The sequence below is a fragment of the Delphinapterus leucas genome, chromosome 2 (assembly GCF_059928025.1).
Source record: "Delphinapterus leucas isolate spDelLeu-1000000601 "Yukka" chromosome 2, BTC_Dleu_Yukka2, whole genome shotgun sequence".
Lineage (NCBI taxonomy): Eukaryota > Metazoa > Chordata > Mammalia > Artiodactyla > Monodontidae > Delphinapterus > Delphinapterus leucas.
In genome coordinates, this window is record NC_143130.1 from 167,586,611 (window position 1) to 167,603,257 (window position 16,647).

The window sequence follows — 16,647 nt, forward strand, 5'->3', positions numbered from 1 at the left end:
ATCAAGAGGGTACCCATCATTCCCTTTTAAAATTGCATTCTTAAGCCCCTACCCCACTAACACTCTGGCAATGAAAATATACTATCCAACAAGTCAAGATGCTCTTATTCTCAACAAATTTTTAATATTCCCAAAAGGAGAGTGAGATATTCTATGTTTTTGACCATCCCCATGTAACACGAAGAATGAGATTCTTAGACCAAAAATATCATACATCACTTTAAATGTCTCCAGTTGTGACTGGAGAGCATTTGGGTACGTCAGTATTTCCGCATTACATTACTATCAGGCAATCCACCTGCACTCACAGTCTTGGACACTGGCGGGCCTTCTGCACACCCATGTTTCATTTCATATGGCTGGAAAGCAGAAGAAGCTACCCAGAGCTTTTTGTCAACTGACAGGCGGTAAGAAAGTGCAAATCGCAGCACTTACAATGAGATGGAGAAGGCTCCTAGGCATGGAGACGCAAACATACCCACACAGAGAAAAACACCAGCCAGAAATATCACAGGGTGCTGATGGTGGGCGAAGTCAAGAGAGCACATTAAGCCAGCTCCCTGACAACAGCTGGGGCTAAATCACGAACTAAAAATGTCTCTAAAAAAAAAACACAAAAAAACAAAGAGAGGCCATCAGAGATTAATTCATAAAAATCACATGCAGAACGAGAAAAATAGAAGGCAAAGCCACATGTGGTTAGAAAGCTCCTGATTGCATTTTAAAGGATTCTCGCCTAGATTATAAGAAATTAAAACCATAAGAAAATTATAAGTGAGGATTTTACTGTTACTGGGTATTTGGAGTAAGTGACAATGGACCAACAATTATTAAGTAACTAGAATGCATAAGGCAACATGCTGAGGACAGTGGAAGTTACAGATAAACTTGTAAACTCAAAGAGCTTGTAGTGTCTTATGGAGATAATCGTAAACACTGTATTTTTGTTTATTGAGTAGACGATTGAAACAATTACACAACCACAGTACTATCAAAATTCAGAGAAAGGAGAAAAGGCTGTTCAATGTAAAGAAAAAAAGACTTTTTAGTGTGTACTTACTGAGCAGGACCTTGGAAGACAGGTCTAATTTGGACAGGTAAGAAGTAGAGAAAGGCATTGCTGGCAAGAGCAACAGAATGCAGTATAAATACACATCACATATTCAAAGGAACAAGCATTAGGCAAAGGGAAATACAGGAATTTGGGATGATGAACGAAAGATGAGTTTGGGAAGGGGACCAGATGTTGAAGAGCCAGGTTAAATAGTTTTAACTACTTTTTAGATTCACTAAAGATTTTTGAATGTTTAAGAAAAAAAAAAAGTACTACAAAGCTTTTATAATGTTCTATTAGTATTAAAGAAGAAAAGATGTTTTTTGTTTTAAACTTTCAGTGCTAGAAACAGCCTGTTAGCTCAGATTCATTCCACTGGACAAACAGCATTACTCAGTTCTCGCACCTCTTAAAACTTCTGCCATTTGTAGGACAAAAGAAAAGAAAGCTCGTCACGAGAATTTCCTGAGAATTTCTTAATAATAATGAAATGTCATCCATGATATTTATTAGCTTCAGTTATTTCAGTGCACAGGTACACAAGTCATGATTATCAGCTCTAAGTGGAAAGCAACGTTGTAAGTTTTAAACACTGACAGGAATCTCAAAATTTAAAAACATTAAGCCTTTTTAAAAATACCTTTAGAGGTAATATAAAGTAATACCAATTTTTGTTTTTTACATAAGATATCACCTCTTGCTTTAAGAAAGAAACATTCCTCAAAACCCATCCCTCGTTAGAAAACTTGATTTCTTAATTTACATGAAAAAAACTATAATTAGCAGCCCCCAAGCAATCAACCATTAAAAATAAAACCTCAAAAACTACTTTCCCCAATAAAGCAAACACCTCCATAAAATGAGAGATGAAAGTAGATACAGAAAGGCTTAGGGGAGATACTATAAAATAACAAGATACAGCAAAATAACAAAATGAAACATCAGTAGATATAGCTCAAGAAAGAAACGTAAGGAGAAAATAAAACCATAACAGAGGGAGTGCTTCAAGATGGCGGAGGACTAAGACGTGGAGATCACCTTCCTCCCCACAAATACATCAAAAATACATCTACATGTGGAACAACTCCCACAGAACACCTACTGAACGCTAGCAGAAGACCTCAGACTTCCGAAATAGGTCTTGGTGCTCCTGTCTGGTGTCAGGCCTGAGCCTCTGAGGTGGGAGAGCCGAGTTCAGGACACTGGACCACCAGACACCTCCAGGCCCCACATAATATCAATCAGCGAGAGCTCGCCCAGAGATCTCTGTCTCAACGCCAAGACCCAGCTCCACTCAACGGCCAGCAAGCTCCAGTGCTGGACACCCCATGCCAAACAACTAGCAAGACAGGAACACAACCCCACCCATTAGCAGAGAGGCTGCCTAAAATCATACTAACTTCACAGACACCCCAAAACACACCACCGGATGCAGCCGTGCCCACCAGAAGGATCCAGCCCCACCCACCAGAACACAGGCACCGGTCCCCTCTAACCAGGAAGCCTACACAAGCCCCTGAGCCAACCTTACCCACTGGGGGCAGACACCAAAAACAATGGGAACTATGAACGTGTAGGCTGCAAAAAGGAGACCCCAAACAGTAAGTTAAGCAAAATAAGAACACAGAGAAACACACAGCAGATGAAGGAGCAAGGTAAAAACCCACCAGACCAGACAAATGAAGTGCAAATAGGCAGCCAGCTGAAAAAGAATCCAGAGTAATGACAGTAAAGATGATCCAAAATCTTGGAAACAGAATGGAGAAACTACAAGAAACACTTAACAAGGACCCAGAAGAACTAAAGAGCAAACAAACAATGATGAACAACACAAAAAATGAAATTAAAAATTCTCTAGAAGGAATCAATAGCAGAATAAATGAGGCAGAAGAACAGATAAGTGACCTGGAAGATAAAATATTGGAAATAACTACCACAGAGCAGAATAAAGAAAAAAGAATGAAAACAATTAAAGACAGTCTCAGAGATCTCCGGGACAACATTAAACGCACCAACATTCGAATTATACGAGTCCCAGAAGAAGAAGAGATAAAGAAAGGGTCTGAGAAAATATTTGAAGAGATTATAGTTGAAAACTTCCCTAACATGGGAAAGGAAATAGTCAATCAACTCCAGGAAGCACAGAGAGACCCATACAGGATAAATCCAAGGAGAAACACTCCAAGACACATATTAATCAAACTATCAAAAATTAAATACAAAGAAAAAATATTAAAAGCATCAAGGGAAAAGCAACAAATAACATACAAGGGAACTGCATAAGGTTAACAGCTGATCTTTCAGCAGAAACTCTACAACCCAGGAGGGAGTGCCAGGACATGTTTAAAGTGATGAAAGGGAAAAACCTACAACCAAGATTACTCTGCTCAGCAAGGATCTCACTGAGATTCAACAGAGAAATTAAAACCTTTACAGACAAGCAAAAGCTAAGAGAATTCAGCACCACCAAACCAGCTTTCCAACAAATGCTAAAGGAACTTCTCTAGGCAGGAAACACAGGAGAAGGAAAAGACCTACAATAACAAACCCAAAACAATTAAGAAAATGGTAATAGGAACATATATATTGATAATTACCTTAAATGTAAATGGATTAAATGCTCCAACCAAAGGACATAGCCTGGCTGAATGGATACAAAAACAAGACCCATAAATATGCTGTCTACAAGAGACCTACCTCAGACCTAGGGACACATACAGACTGAAAGTGAGGGAATGGAAAAAGATATTCCATGCAAATGGAAATCAAAAGAAAGCTGGAGTAGCAATTCTCATATCAGACAAAACAGACTTTAAAATAAAGACTATTACAAGAGACAAAGAAGGACACTACATAATGATCAAGGGATCAAACCAAGAAGACATAACAATTGGAAATATCTACACACCCAACATAGGAGCATTTGCCTCAAAACATAAGGCAAATGCTAACAGCCATAAAAGGGGAACTCGACAGATACACAATAATAGTTGGGGACTTTAACACCCCACTTTCACGAATGGACAGATCATCCAAAATGAAAATAAATAATGAAACACAAGCTTTAAATGACACATCAAACAAGATGGACTTAATTGATATTTATACAACATTCCATCCAAAAACAACAGAATACACTTTCTTCTCAAGTGCTCATGGAACGTGCTCCAGGACAGATCATATCTTGGGACACAAATCAAGCCTTGGTAAATTTAAGAAAACTGAAATCGTATCAAGTATCTTTTCCAACCACAACACTATGAGACTAGATATCAATTACAGAAAAATATCTGTAAAAACTACAAACACATGGAGGCTAAACAATACGCTACTAAATAACCAAGAGATTACTGAAGAAGTCAAAGAGGAAATCAAAAAATGCCTAGAAACAAATGACAATGAAAACATGATGACCCAAAACCTATGGAATTCAGCAAAAGCAGTTCTAAGAGGGAAGTTTATAGCAATACAATCCTACCTCAAGAAACAAGAAACATCTCAAATAAACAACCTAACCTTACACCTAAAGCAATTAGAGAAAGAAGAACCAAAAACCCCCAAAGTTAGCAGAAGGAAAGAAATCATAAAGATCAGATCAGAAATAAATGAAAAAGAAATGAAGGAAAGGATAGCAAAGATCAATAAAACTAAAAGCTGGTTCTTTGAGAAGATAAACAAAATTGATAAACCATTAGCCAGACTCATCAAGAAAAAAAGGGAGAAGATTCAAATCAACAGAATTAGAAATAAAAAGGGAGAAGTAACAACTGACACTGCAGAAATACAAAGGATCATGAGAGATTACTACAAGCAACCATATGCCAATAAAATGGACAACCTGGAAGAAATGGACAAATTCTTAGAAAAGCACAACCTTCCAAGACTGAACCAGAAAGAAATAGAAAATATAAACAGATCAATCACAAGCACTGAAATTGAAACTGTGATTAAAAATCTTCCAACAGGGGGCTTCCCCAGTGGCGCAGTGGTTAAGAGTCTGCCTGCCGATGCAGGGGACACGGGATCGTGCCCCGGTCCAGGAAGATCCCACACGCCGCGGAGTGGCTAGGCCTGTGAGCCATGGCCGCTGAGCCTGTGCATCCCGCAATGGGAGAGGCCACAACAGTGAGAGGCCTGCATACCAGAAAAAAAAAAAAAAAATCTTCCAACAAACAAAAGCCCAGGACCAGATGGCCTCACAGGCTAACTCTATCAAACATTTAGAAAAGAGCTAACACCTATTCTTCTCAATCTCTTCCAAAAGATAGCAGAGGGAGGAACACACCCAAACTCATTCTATGAGGCCACTATCACCCTGATACCAAAACCACACAAAGATGTCACAAAAAACGAAAACTACAGGCCAATATCACTGATGAACATAGATGCAAAAATCCTCAACAAAATACTAGCGAACAGAATCCAACAGCACATTAAAAGGATCATACACCATGATCGAGTGGGGTTTATCCAAGGAATGCAAGGATTCTTCAATATACACAAATCAATAATGTGATACACCATATTAACAAACTGAAGGATAAAAACCATATGATCATCTCAATAGATGCAGAGAAAGCTTTCAACAAAATTCAACACCCATTTATGATAAAAACGCTCCAGAAGGTAGGCATAGAGGGAACTTACCTCAACATAATAAAGACCATATATGACAAACCCACAGCCAACATCATTCTCAGTGGTGAAAAACTGAAACAATTTCCACTAAGATCAGGAAGAAGACAAGGTTGCTCACTCTCACCGCTGTTACTCAACATAGTTTTGGAAGTTTTAGCCACAGCAATCAGAGAAGAAAAAGAAATAAAAGGAATCCACATCGGAAAAGAAGAAGTAAGCTGTAGATGACATGATATTATACATAGAGAATCCTAAAGATGCCACCAGAAAACTACTAGAGCTAATCAATGAATTTGGTAAAGTAGCAGGATACAAAATTAATGCACAGAAAGGTCTTGCATTCCTATACACCAATGATGAAATATCTGAAAGAGAAATTAAGGATACACTCCCATTTACCATTTCAACAAAAAGAATAAAATACCTAGGAATAAACCTACCTAAGGAGACAAAAGACCTGTATGCAGTAAACTATAAGACACTGACGAAAGAAATTAAAGATGATACAAACAAATGGAGAGAGATACCATGTTCTTGGATCGGGAGAATCAACATTGTGAAAATGACTATACTACCCAAAGCAACCTACAGATTCAATGTAATCCCTATTAGACTACCAATGGCATTTTTCACAGAACTAGAACAAAAAATTTCACAATTTGTATGGAAACACCAAAGACTCCGAATAGCCAAAGCAATCTTGAGAAAGAAAAATGGAGCTGGAGGAATCAGGCTCCCTGACTTCACACTATACTACAAATCTACAGTAATCAAGACAATATGGTACTGGCACAAAAACAGAAATATAGATCAATGGAACAGGATAGAAAGCCCAGAGATAAACCCACACACATATGGTCACCTTATCTTTGATAAAGGAGGCAAAAACATACAATGGAGAAAAGACAGCCTCTTCAATAAGTGGTGCTGGGAAAACTGGACAGCTACATGTAAAAGAATGATATTAGAACACTTCCTAACACCATACACAAAAATAAGCTCAAAATGCATTAAAGACCTAAATATATAAGACCAGACACAATAAAACTCTCAGAGGAAAACATAGGAAGAACACTCTTAGACATAAATCACAGCAAGATCCTTTTTGACCCACCTCCTAGAAAAACGGAAACAAAACCAAAAATAAACAAATGGGACATAATGAAACTTAAAAGCTTTTGCACAGCAAAGGAAACCATAAACAAGACCAAAAGACAACCCTCAAAATGGGAGAAAATTTTGGCAAATGAAGCAACTGACAAAGGATTCATCTCCAAAACATATAAGCAACTCATGCAGCTCAATATCAAAATAACAAACAACCCAATCCAAAAATGGGCAGAAGACCTAAATAGACATTTCTCCAAAGGAGATATACAGATTGCCAACAAACACATGAAAGGATGCTCAACATCACTAATCATTAGAGACATGCAAATCAAAACTACAATGAGGTATCACCTCACACCGGTCAGAATGGCCATCATCACAAAATCTACAAACAATAAATGCTGGAGACGGTGTGGAGAAAAGGGAACCCTCTTGCACTGTTGGTGGGAATGTAAATTGATACAGCCACTATGGAGAACAGTATGGAGGTTCCTTAAAAAACTAAAAATAGAACTACCGTATGGCCCAGTAATCCCACTACTGGGCATATACCCTGAGAAAACCATAATTCAAAAAGAGTCATGTACCACCATGTTCATTGCAGCTCTATTTACAATAGCCCGGAGATGGAAACAACCTAAGTGTCCATCATCAGATGAATGGATAAAGAAGATGTGGCACATATATACAATGGAATATTACTCAGCCATAAAAAGAAACAAAACTGAGTTATTTGTAGTGAGGTGGATGGACCTAGAGTCTGTCATACAGAGTAAAGTAAGTCAGAAAGAGAAAAACAAATATTGTATGCAAACACATATATATGAAATCTAAAAAAAAAAATGGTTCTGATGAACATAGGGGCAGGACAGGAATAAAGATGCAGACGTACAGAATGGGTTGAGGACACGGGGAGGGGGAAGGGTAAGCTGGGACGAAGTGAGAGAGTGGCATGGACATATATACACTACCAAATGTAAAATAGCTAGTGGGAAGCAGCCGCATTGCACAGGGAGATCAGCTCGGTACTTTGTGACCACCTAGAGGGGTGGGATAGGGAAGGTGGGAGGGAGACGCAAGAGGGAGGGGATATGGGAATACATATTTACGTATAGCTGATTCACTTTGTTATACAGCAGAAACTAACACAACATTGTAAAGCAATTATACTCCAATAAAGATATTAAAAAAAAAACCATAACAACAACAAAAAAGCCACATTGGACACAGCACAAAGGAGAACAGACACTGCTGAAAATATACTGAGAAACATGGTGAACAATTTGAGCAAAAGAAATAGAAATTAAACAATTTAAAAGGACTTCCAACATAAGCACAATCAGCATTTTCAAAGAAAAAGAATGTGATTCAAAAATGTTAATGTTTGGACTTTCCTGGTGGCGCAGTGGTTAAGAAACTTACTGACAATGCAGGGGACACAAGTTCGAGCCCTGGCCTGGGAACATCCCACATGCTGCGGAGCAACTAAGCCCGCGAGCCACAACTACTGAGCCCACACACCACAAATAAAAAATAATTTACCTTTGGCTACGTTGGGTCTTCGTTGCCAGGCATGGGCTATCTGTAGTTGCAGTGAGCGGGGGCTACTCTTTGTTGTGGTGCACCGGCTTCTCCTTCCAGTGGCTTCGCTTGTTGCGGAGCACGGGCTCTAGGCGTGTGGGGTTCAGCAGTCGTGGCTCGTGGGCTTAGTTTCTTTGCGGCATGTGGGATCGTCCCAGACCAGGGCTCGAACCCGTGTCCCCTCCATTGGCAGGCGGATTCCTAACCACTGCGTCACCAGGCTAGCCCCTAAATTAATTAATTTTTTAAAAATGTTAATGTTCAATCTATTATATGTTTTTATTCAAGGACAATGGCTCAGATAAACATTGTTGAACATGGAAGACACCAGGGAATATAGTTCTTATGAACCCTACCTAGAGGATAGACTTCAGCTTAGCAGAAACTATAGCACAAAGTCTGGAGGTGAGCTTTGAATCCATTTAACTATAGAACTAAGATTTTTTTAAAAAGGTTATGATAGCAGAACAGGTTATGAATATTACAAATACTGACAATATACTTTTTTTTTAAAAACCACGTTGCTTTTATTCATGAAAAAATCGCTAAAAGTAAACACCACCAGAGTAGTTAGCGAACAATTCACAAACTTTATAAACATATCTCATTTACTTCTTGTAAAGCCCTCAGATTTAATGAATGATACTCCAGTGTTTCCATCAAGTTACAAGATGAAATGATTCTTTGATGCCTTATGCTTCAAGTCTGTCTTTCTGGAAGGTTTGTTTTGGGTGTTTAGTTGGTTTTATTGTTGTGGTTGGTTGGTTTGTCTTATAAAATGAAGGTGTGATATGAGCAAGTATCACAAGCCTTCTGGAGACTACTCTTGGTCCTAGAAGTTTCTTTGGGAAGAATCTGGCAATCTAAGAATTGAAGATTGTGAAAACTTCTTTCATCATTCAAACCACAGCTGACTCTGGTCGTATTGGAAGTCTCCCTCTCTGGCTGCCTTTTTATAGTGGTCTTCATATATCAGCTTTCTTCTGAGTAACTGTGAACCTGGGAATAAACTCCATTCACACTTAAGTGTGACTTAAGTCAAAGCTATTCAAGCTTCTCACACAGTGTCTAACCTTAGAAACATTATGTAATTTGCATCATCACTAACGGCCCCAGCAGCTGCTCTTCTTTTCCTTATTCTTTTTTTTTTTGGCCACGCCGCACAGCATGCAGGATCTTAGTTCCCCGACCAGGGATTGAACCCGTGCCCCCTGCAGTGGAAGCCCAGAGTCTTAACCACTAGACCACCAGGGAAATCCTTCTTTTCCTTATTCTTGAAAATTATTTGTACCACTGAAACAGAGACATGTGGAAGTTAGACATCTCTGTTTCTCTGGCCAATTTCAATTTACACTCAGAGGAAATATTTTTCTCTCTTTTGGTGTCACAATTTCATTTAATTCTTATCATGCATCATTTATTCCGGTTTAGGGATTGTGGTGCTATAAATAATAATACAAATGAGACTTTAAGCAGGGCATGTTCAGTTAGCTAAAATGCCTTGTTTGGCTGTCTACTGTAGTAGTCTCTAAACGGTTTTGATCGCAATCCTGGGAAGTACAAGATTTGTGGGCATATGAATGTATTTATGTATAGATTATACGGACATGTGCCACAATATTAATATGTTATGTTCATTATAAAATGTAATACAGAAATTTCTAAGGAATTAAAGGTAAAAACATTTTATTCATTAATGGCAAATGACTTTTTGCCATCACTTGAAATTATTAATAACATCTAACAAGAACAAGGTGATTTCACATACTTTATTATTTCTGAACATCTCGGTTGAATCCTTTGTGACTGAGCAATTTCAAGTTCAGTTTGTTTTACTATTTGGTCTTAACGGCTGTCAGAGATACCTCACAAAGGTATGTAGATCTAAATGGGAAAAGGGTATCATGACTCCGAATCCCTGTTTTTAATTCCATCCTCTGATAATGAAAAAGCTTAAGGGTTTTTTTTTTAATTAGTTTGTTGGTATTGTTAATTGAAATTCAGCTAATAAATATCCATCGCTCCTGATACCAATTAGTTGCTCTTGAAAACTTATCAAAGCCATTGAATTTTTATACTTTTAAAAACTGTGCTCTCAAACCACTGAAACTTTTTTTGAATTTTTATTTTATTTATTTATTTATTTTTATTATTATTTTTTTAGAGGATGATTAATAAATTTTACGGATTATCTGGGCAGTTATGTGATTAAAAATAAAATAGTTTACATTTATTGAGTTCCTACTGTTTACCAGAAACTGTTCTAAGAGTTTTATTTACTTTATAATAAAAATAAGCTCTTATGACTTTACTTTAAATATTTTACATTTTTTTAAACATCTTTATTGGAGTATAATTGCTTTACGATGGTGTGTTAGTTTCTACTTTATAACAAAGTGAATCAGTTATACATATACATATGTTCCCATATCTCTTCCCGCTTGTGTCTCCCTCCCTCCCACCCTCCCTATCCCACCCCTCTAGGTGGTCACAAACCACTGAGCTGATCTCCCTGTGCTATGCGGCTGCTTCCCACTAGCTATCTATATTACGTTTGGTAGTGTATATATGTCCATGCCACTCTCTCACTTTGTCACAGCTTACCCTTCCCCCTCCCCATATCCTCAAGTCCATTCTCTAGTAGGTCTGTGTCTTTATTCCCGTCTTGCTCCTAGGTTCTTCATGACTTTTTTTTTTTTCTTAAACCACTGACACTTTGTACGACTTTTTTCACCAGATTAGAACATTCCATTTTTAACTTATTAAACATGCAGGTATGAAGGTTTCAATAGGTGTACACATTTTTTAAAACAGAATCACATTGCCAAATGTCTATTTTCAAAAATGCTCTCCCAATAACGCAGATTTCTTTTGAGAAGCAGTTACTTTCCCACTCACTGTTAAAAGACTGCTTCTATCTTGAATGGCTATATTTAAGTGGATTTTTCAAAATTATACATGTGGTACAAGGGGGCACCTCCTGAAACCATTTAACACAAAAAGGTCAGCAAATTTGGACACTTGTCTTTTTAAATTTTATTTATTTATTTTTGGCTGCATTAGGTCTTCATTGCTGTGCACGGGCTTTCTCTAGTTGCGGCGAGTGGGGGCTACTCTTCGTTGCGGTGCACGGGTTTCTCATTGCGGTGGCTTCTCCCGTTGTGGAGCACGGGCTCTAAGCACGCCAGCTTCAGTAGTTGTGGTGCGCAGGCTCAGTAGTTGTGGCTCGTGGGCTCTAGAGCACAGGCTCAGTAGTTGTGGTGCACGGGCTTAGTTGCTCCGCGGCATGTGGGATCTTCCCGGACCAGGGCTCAAACCCGTGTCCCCCACATTGGCAGGAGGATTCTTAACCACTGCGCCACCAGGGAAGACCGACACGTGTCTTTTTGTAAAAGTAAAATGAATTCTTTTTGTGAAAAAACCACCACCATGTGGTAGAAATACATTGACTTTCATTACTCTTCTCATCACAAAGTGTGCACAAAGATGCTACTATATTTTAAAGGTCTTGATGTTCTGGAATCACCTAAGTAATACTGGCCTCAGGCACTTTGTCTGCGCCTGGCTTGAACTCCTTTGCTCTTCAATAGCTTGCTCAATAATCTGCTTGCAAATGATGCAGCAAAAGAATTTCATATATGTCACTGCTAATGACAGTGAGCGCAGATCTTTATTTCAAATAACCTGCTTGATAATTCCTACTGAGCAGGGCTGGCTTCCGGTCAGATTTCACGAAATTACTTTTATCCACATGGGAACACCTGCCAGATGTCCCGCAGTATCTGTTCTCTCCTTCTTCCTCAGTATCAGAAACTCCATTTGAGCGCACATGACTGCCCAAAGCAGGGACTACATTTTCCAGACCCACCTCCCCCTTGTAGCTATTCGTGGCCTTGGAACTAAGTTTTGGTCACTGCGATGTAGGAAGAAATAATGGATAGCCTTAAAAGGAGGGGCATATCTTCTGCTCCCCTTTGGCCTACCTAGCTGGAATTCAGGTGTGATGGCTGAAACCTCGGGAGCCATCTTGAAGCAAGAGGGAGAAGCCAGATGCTGAGGCAGCCGAACAACAAGAGCGGAGGAATCTGGGTCCTTCACAGCTGTGCTGCCATCAAATCAGCCCTGGACTCTCCTGTGTTTATTGCTCTCTTTTTTGAGCTTTGTTGTTCTGGGTTTTCTGGCTCTTACTGCTGTATGAAACCCTAATTAACACCTGGTAACAGGGTTGATGAGGAACTCATGTTAGCAGTCAGAGAAGAGGCAACTCTGCAATTTTCTTTGCAAGCATGTGCTTACACTATTCTTACTACTTTCAATCTGCAGTTTCCTAACGGAAACTGCTTTTAAGCCACTTGCCATTTTGTCAGAATTAGTTTATAAAGAAAACATAATATAGTCTTTAAATCTACTTCATCAGGTGTGTGTGAACTGCAACACGGGTCTATAACTTTGAAAACAAACGAAGGAGGCGCCACCACTGATCAATCCAACTCTACTCTCCAGACAACTCAAGGACCATTTGAAACCCATGTGTGATGAAATACAGACCATCGGAGAACACCAGCATCCATATTAAATATTAATAAAGCTTCGGGGGGGGTTTGGTCAATACATAAATATACAAAGAAGTTCTACTTTCTTTCTGCTCCTCTCCACCCCTACTAACAAATGATTTTTGCACCTTCCTAGTATACAAGCACTCCACCCACTTTAGAGCCCAGTGTCAAGGTGTAGATGGACTAATAGCTAACTATAAAATTCTCTCCTGGGGCTTCCCTGGTGGCACAGTGGTTGAGAGTCCGCCTGCCGATGCAGGGGACACGGGTTCGTGCCCCGGTCCGGGAAGATCCCACATGCCGTGGAGCAGCTAGGCCTGTGAGCCGTGGCTGCTGAGCCTGCGCGTCCGGAGCCTGTGCTCCGCAACAGGAGAGGCCACAACAGCGAGAGGCCCGCGTACCGCAAAAAAAAAAAAAAAAAATCTCTCCTGGATCATGACAATGTGCTGTGAGATGAAAATGTTCACTAGTGAAAAATAAGCATAAATGAGTGTTCTCCATAAAACTGAAAACTTGTAAAAGCAAATGGTAAATCAAGGGGTGGGTATACATAAAGATTTTGGCACCTTACCTGAATACCTCGAGAATAATCCTTTCCGATAACTTGGGAGCCACCTGCTTAAATGCTTTTTTGAAATCTTCCAGAGTTAAATATCCACGATCTATTTGAAAACAGCATACATAACATTCACACACTTCTATCAGCCCCATGAACTGCTATTTCAGCCATAACTTATGCGTGAGACTTTAATCTATTACTAGGAGAAAAGCAGTAAATTATAGTTGATTTTACATATAAGGTAATCTGAGATTGTCTTGTTGGAAGAATTTGAGAATCTAGTAATACTCTCCCTCAGTACAGCCCCAGATGCTCCTGCAGGTTTCTTCCAGCCCCATGACTGGCTGATTCCCTGAGTCCCAGGTAAAGGACTAAGGGACAGACACTGCAACAATGGCATTAGGCTTCCAAGTCTTTGTGAATTGCCAAAATAATTCATTCTTCAAAATTTACATTTTTTTCTTGCTTGGTATTAGAACTATATTATTATTTAGAGGAAAACCATGACAGAAGCCAAAATACTGAACCTGGACTCCACAAGTCTTTCAACCCTGTGTTCTGTGGGGAGGGGGTCTGAAGCTACTCCTCTGGGCCACCCCAGCATGGGAAAACAATTCCTCCAATTATGTGTGGGTCAAAGGAGGAGTCGGAAAAAAAGGCCTCATGGTCTCCCAAACTTCCATAAGTAGCTCTTCACCTATATCCCTGCACGGCCAGCCCTTCTGTTGTCCCCATTACATTGCAGGCAAATCATAAGTATTGTATAATTATATAACTGTAGATATTATTTCACCCATCGTAAGTGTCAAGAATTTAAGATTGTGACGGAGGAAAAAAAATGTACGCCAACATCTAAGGTAATAGCTAATGAATACAGTAAAATAACCTTCCAAGTATATTATTTTAGTTACTGAGTATGTTCCCATTCACAGTTCCTTAATAGCCATTTTTTATATCAAAACACTTTAAAGATACTTACAGTGCCTGTCAAAAGCTGTGAAGATGTGTCTTATTTCATTCCGATATAGTTGAGCTTCATTCTTTTTCCTTACAATGTCTAAAAACTCCTTAAGTAATATCCCTAAAAGTTGGAAAAAAACAATTTACTTTCTTCCTCTTTAAGAAGGAAACAAACCATAAACGGAAAGTGATACTACCACAAACAAATGTTATCTTAATTTTTGGTGAGTAGTATTTATTCATAAAGATCTCTAAAGTTGAAAAGACATTTCCTTAAAAGCTAAGTAGACTCCACATTAGCAATCGATGGCAAAAAGGATAGACACTTTCGGAGCTCACTGAGCTCTTCCCGGAGATAAAAGATGATGACCTCGAAAAAGTATGACACTCTTCCCTCTGACAGATCTAACACACAGGCCCGAAACTACTTATAAAATAAGGTCTCATAATTTTCTTTCCTTATGCATCTTTGATCCCTTTTTTCCTAGCCAGGTGTCATTACGACAGGTTTTTTTCCAGCTGGGAGATCGGAGCGAAGAAGTAGTTTCTCAAAAGTCAATACCAACTGCATACCGCAGATAAAGGTGGAGAGAACATTCCATAAACAATAGCGTTGGCACTGTCCCCAGCCTTAGCTACCTCCCATGACTGTTCTGCAGCCTCAGGCTCTGCTTCCTGTGATTCTCATAATAAAAGAGCCCAGCATGATCATATGAGATTGGATACTGTGCTTACAATGTCTATTAAAATGAATTCTAGGGCTTCCCTGGTGGTGCAGTGGTTGAGAGTCCGCCTGCCGATGCAGGGGACACGGGTTCGTGCCCCGGTCCAGGAAGATCCCACATGCCGAGGAGCGGCTGGGCCTGTGAGCCATGGCCGCTGAGCCTGCGCATCCGGAGCCTGTGCTCCGCAACGGGAGAGGCCACAACAGTGAGAGGCCCGCGTACCGCAAAAAAAAAAAAAAAAGAATTCTAATGTGATCTTTGTAGTAGGTTTAAAGAATGCAGCCAAGAATTTAAACATTCTAGTGAACTGAGTCCTAAATATCTAAAAAGAGCAGTTCGTTTTTACAAGTCAGAATTTCCATTTAAAAATGTATCACTGTTTTAAAAATAGCCCCAAATCACACAATAACCACGTGCTAATTTTTAAGAGCTTGCACCCTTTCCAAAAGGGAATATTTTGGTGAGGTATACTGAACTATACACATTTCCTGAAATAGTTCCGATGGTTTTTTAAAAAGTAGAAAATAGTTTTCTTAATTTTCCACATTTTTCTTACTTGTAGTTAAAGATTCAGAAATTTAAAAAGTCCATCTATCTTTATGTGTTTATAAATGATTCTCTTACAACTCTTTAGGACCCACTGGGTGCCAGGCACTGCATTAAGCTCTGGGAATAGAGGGGAAAAGAGAACACACACGATTCCAGTGCCAAGGGTCACTGGTCTAGTGACACAGACGGTGATGATACAGATTCAATGACAAATGTACACATAATTACAAACTGTGGCGTGCGCAACGAGGGGAAAACAGGAGGGTATAAAACGTGTCACAGAAATCCTCCCGTAGAGCAGACTCTGGGGAAGGAGAAATCTCACAGAGGAGGTAATAGTTAGGCTAACACCTAAATGATGAGAAGACACCAATTGGCTAAAGGTGGGAAGAAGAGCATTCCAGGCCGTGGAAAGAGCACGTGCCAAGGCCATGGGGTGGGGAGTGGGAGAAGTGAAAACAGGCCACAGTGGCTCGAATGCGGTGAAGATGGCGCTGGTGAGGTGGGCAGGGGCCCGAACGCACAGCCCCTCATGGGCCCCGGGAAATAATCTGATTTTTATTTCAGTTGCGATAGGAAGTCAATAAAGTTTGAACTGAGAAGTGACATGATCTGATTTAGATTTTGGAAAGATCTCTCTGGCTATTGTTTTGAAAAAAGACTGGGGAGAAAGCAAAATATAAAAAAGGAGACTCGTTAGGATCCTACTGGCAGATGTGGTCACGAGGGTGCGGGCAGCAGGAACGGAGGGCAGTGGAAGGTTCCAGACATACTGCAGAAAAGATGGAGGGTCAGACGTAGTGCAAGAGAAAGAAGATGTCAAGAATAAGCCCTAGGTTCTGGCTTGAGGACTAGGTGGTTTGAGGAGTCATTTAAAGAGATAAGAAAGACGAGGGGAAGCAGGATGGGGGTGGT

The 16,647-nt window shown here is 39.7% G+C and overlaps 1 protein-coding gene across 14 annotated transcripts in view; it reads right to left on the reverse strand.

Annotated features, from left to right (window-relative positions):
* The window catches only part of EFCAB11 (EF-hand calcium binding domain 11), a 247,618-nt gene that overhangs the window by 214,966 nt on the left and 16,005 nt on the right, over positions 1-16,647 (reverse strand). For 11 of the 14 annotated variants that reach the window (XR_016392249.1, XR_002644909.2, XM_089908108.1 and 8 more), the window contains exons 4-5: positions 14,478-14,579; positions 13,511-13,601 (exon numbers count right to left, since the gene is read on the reverse strand). Coding sequence is in view for 11 of the 14 variants with exons in the window: in XM_089908108.1 (XP_089764234.1) it covers positions 13,511-13,601; positions 14,478-14,579 (193 nt within the window). In the remaining 3 variants the exon portion in view is untranslated. The other 3 variants (XR_016392250.1, XM_089908109.1, XM_089908106.1) reach the window with 3 other exon arrangements.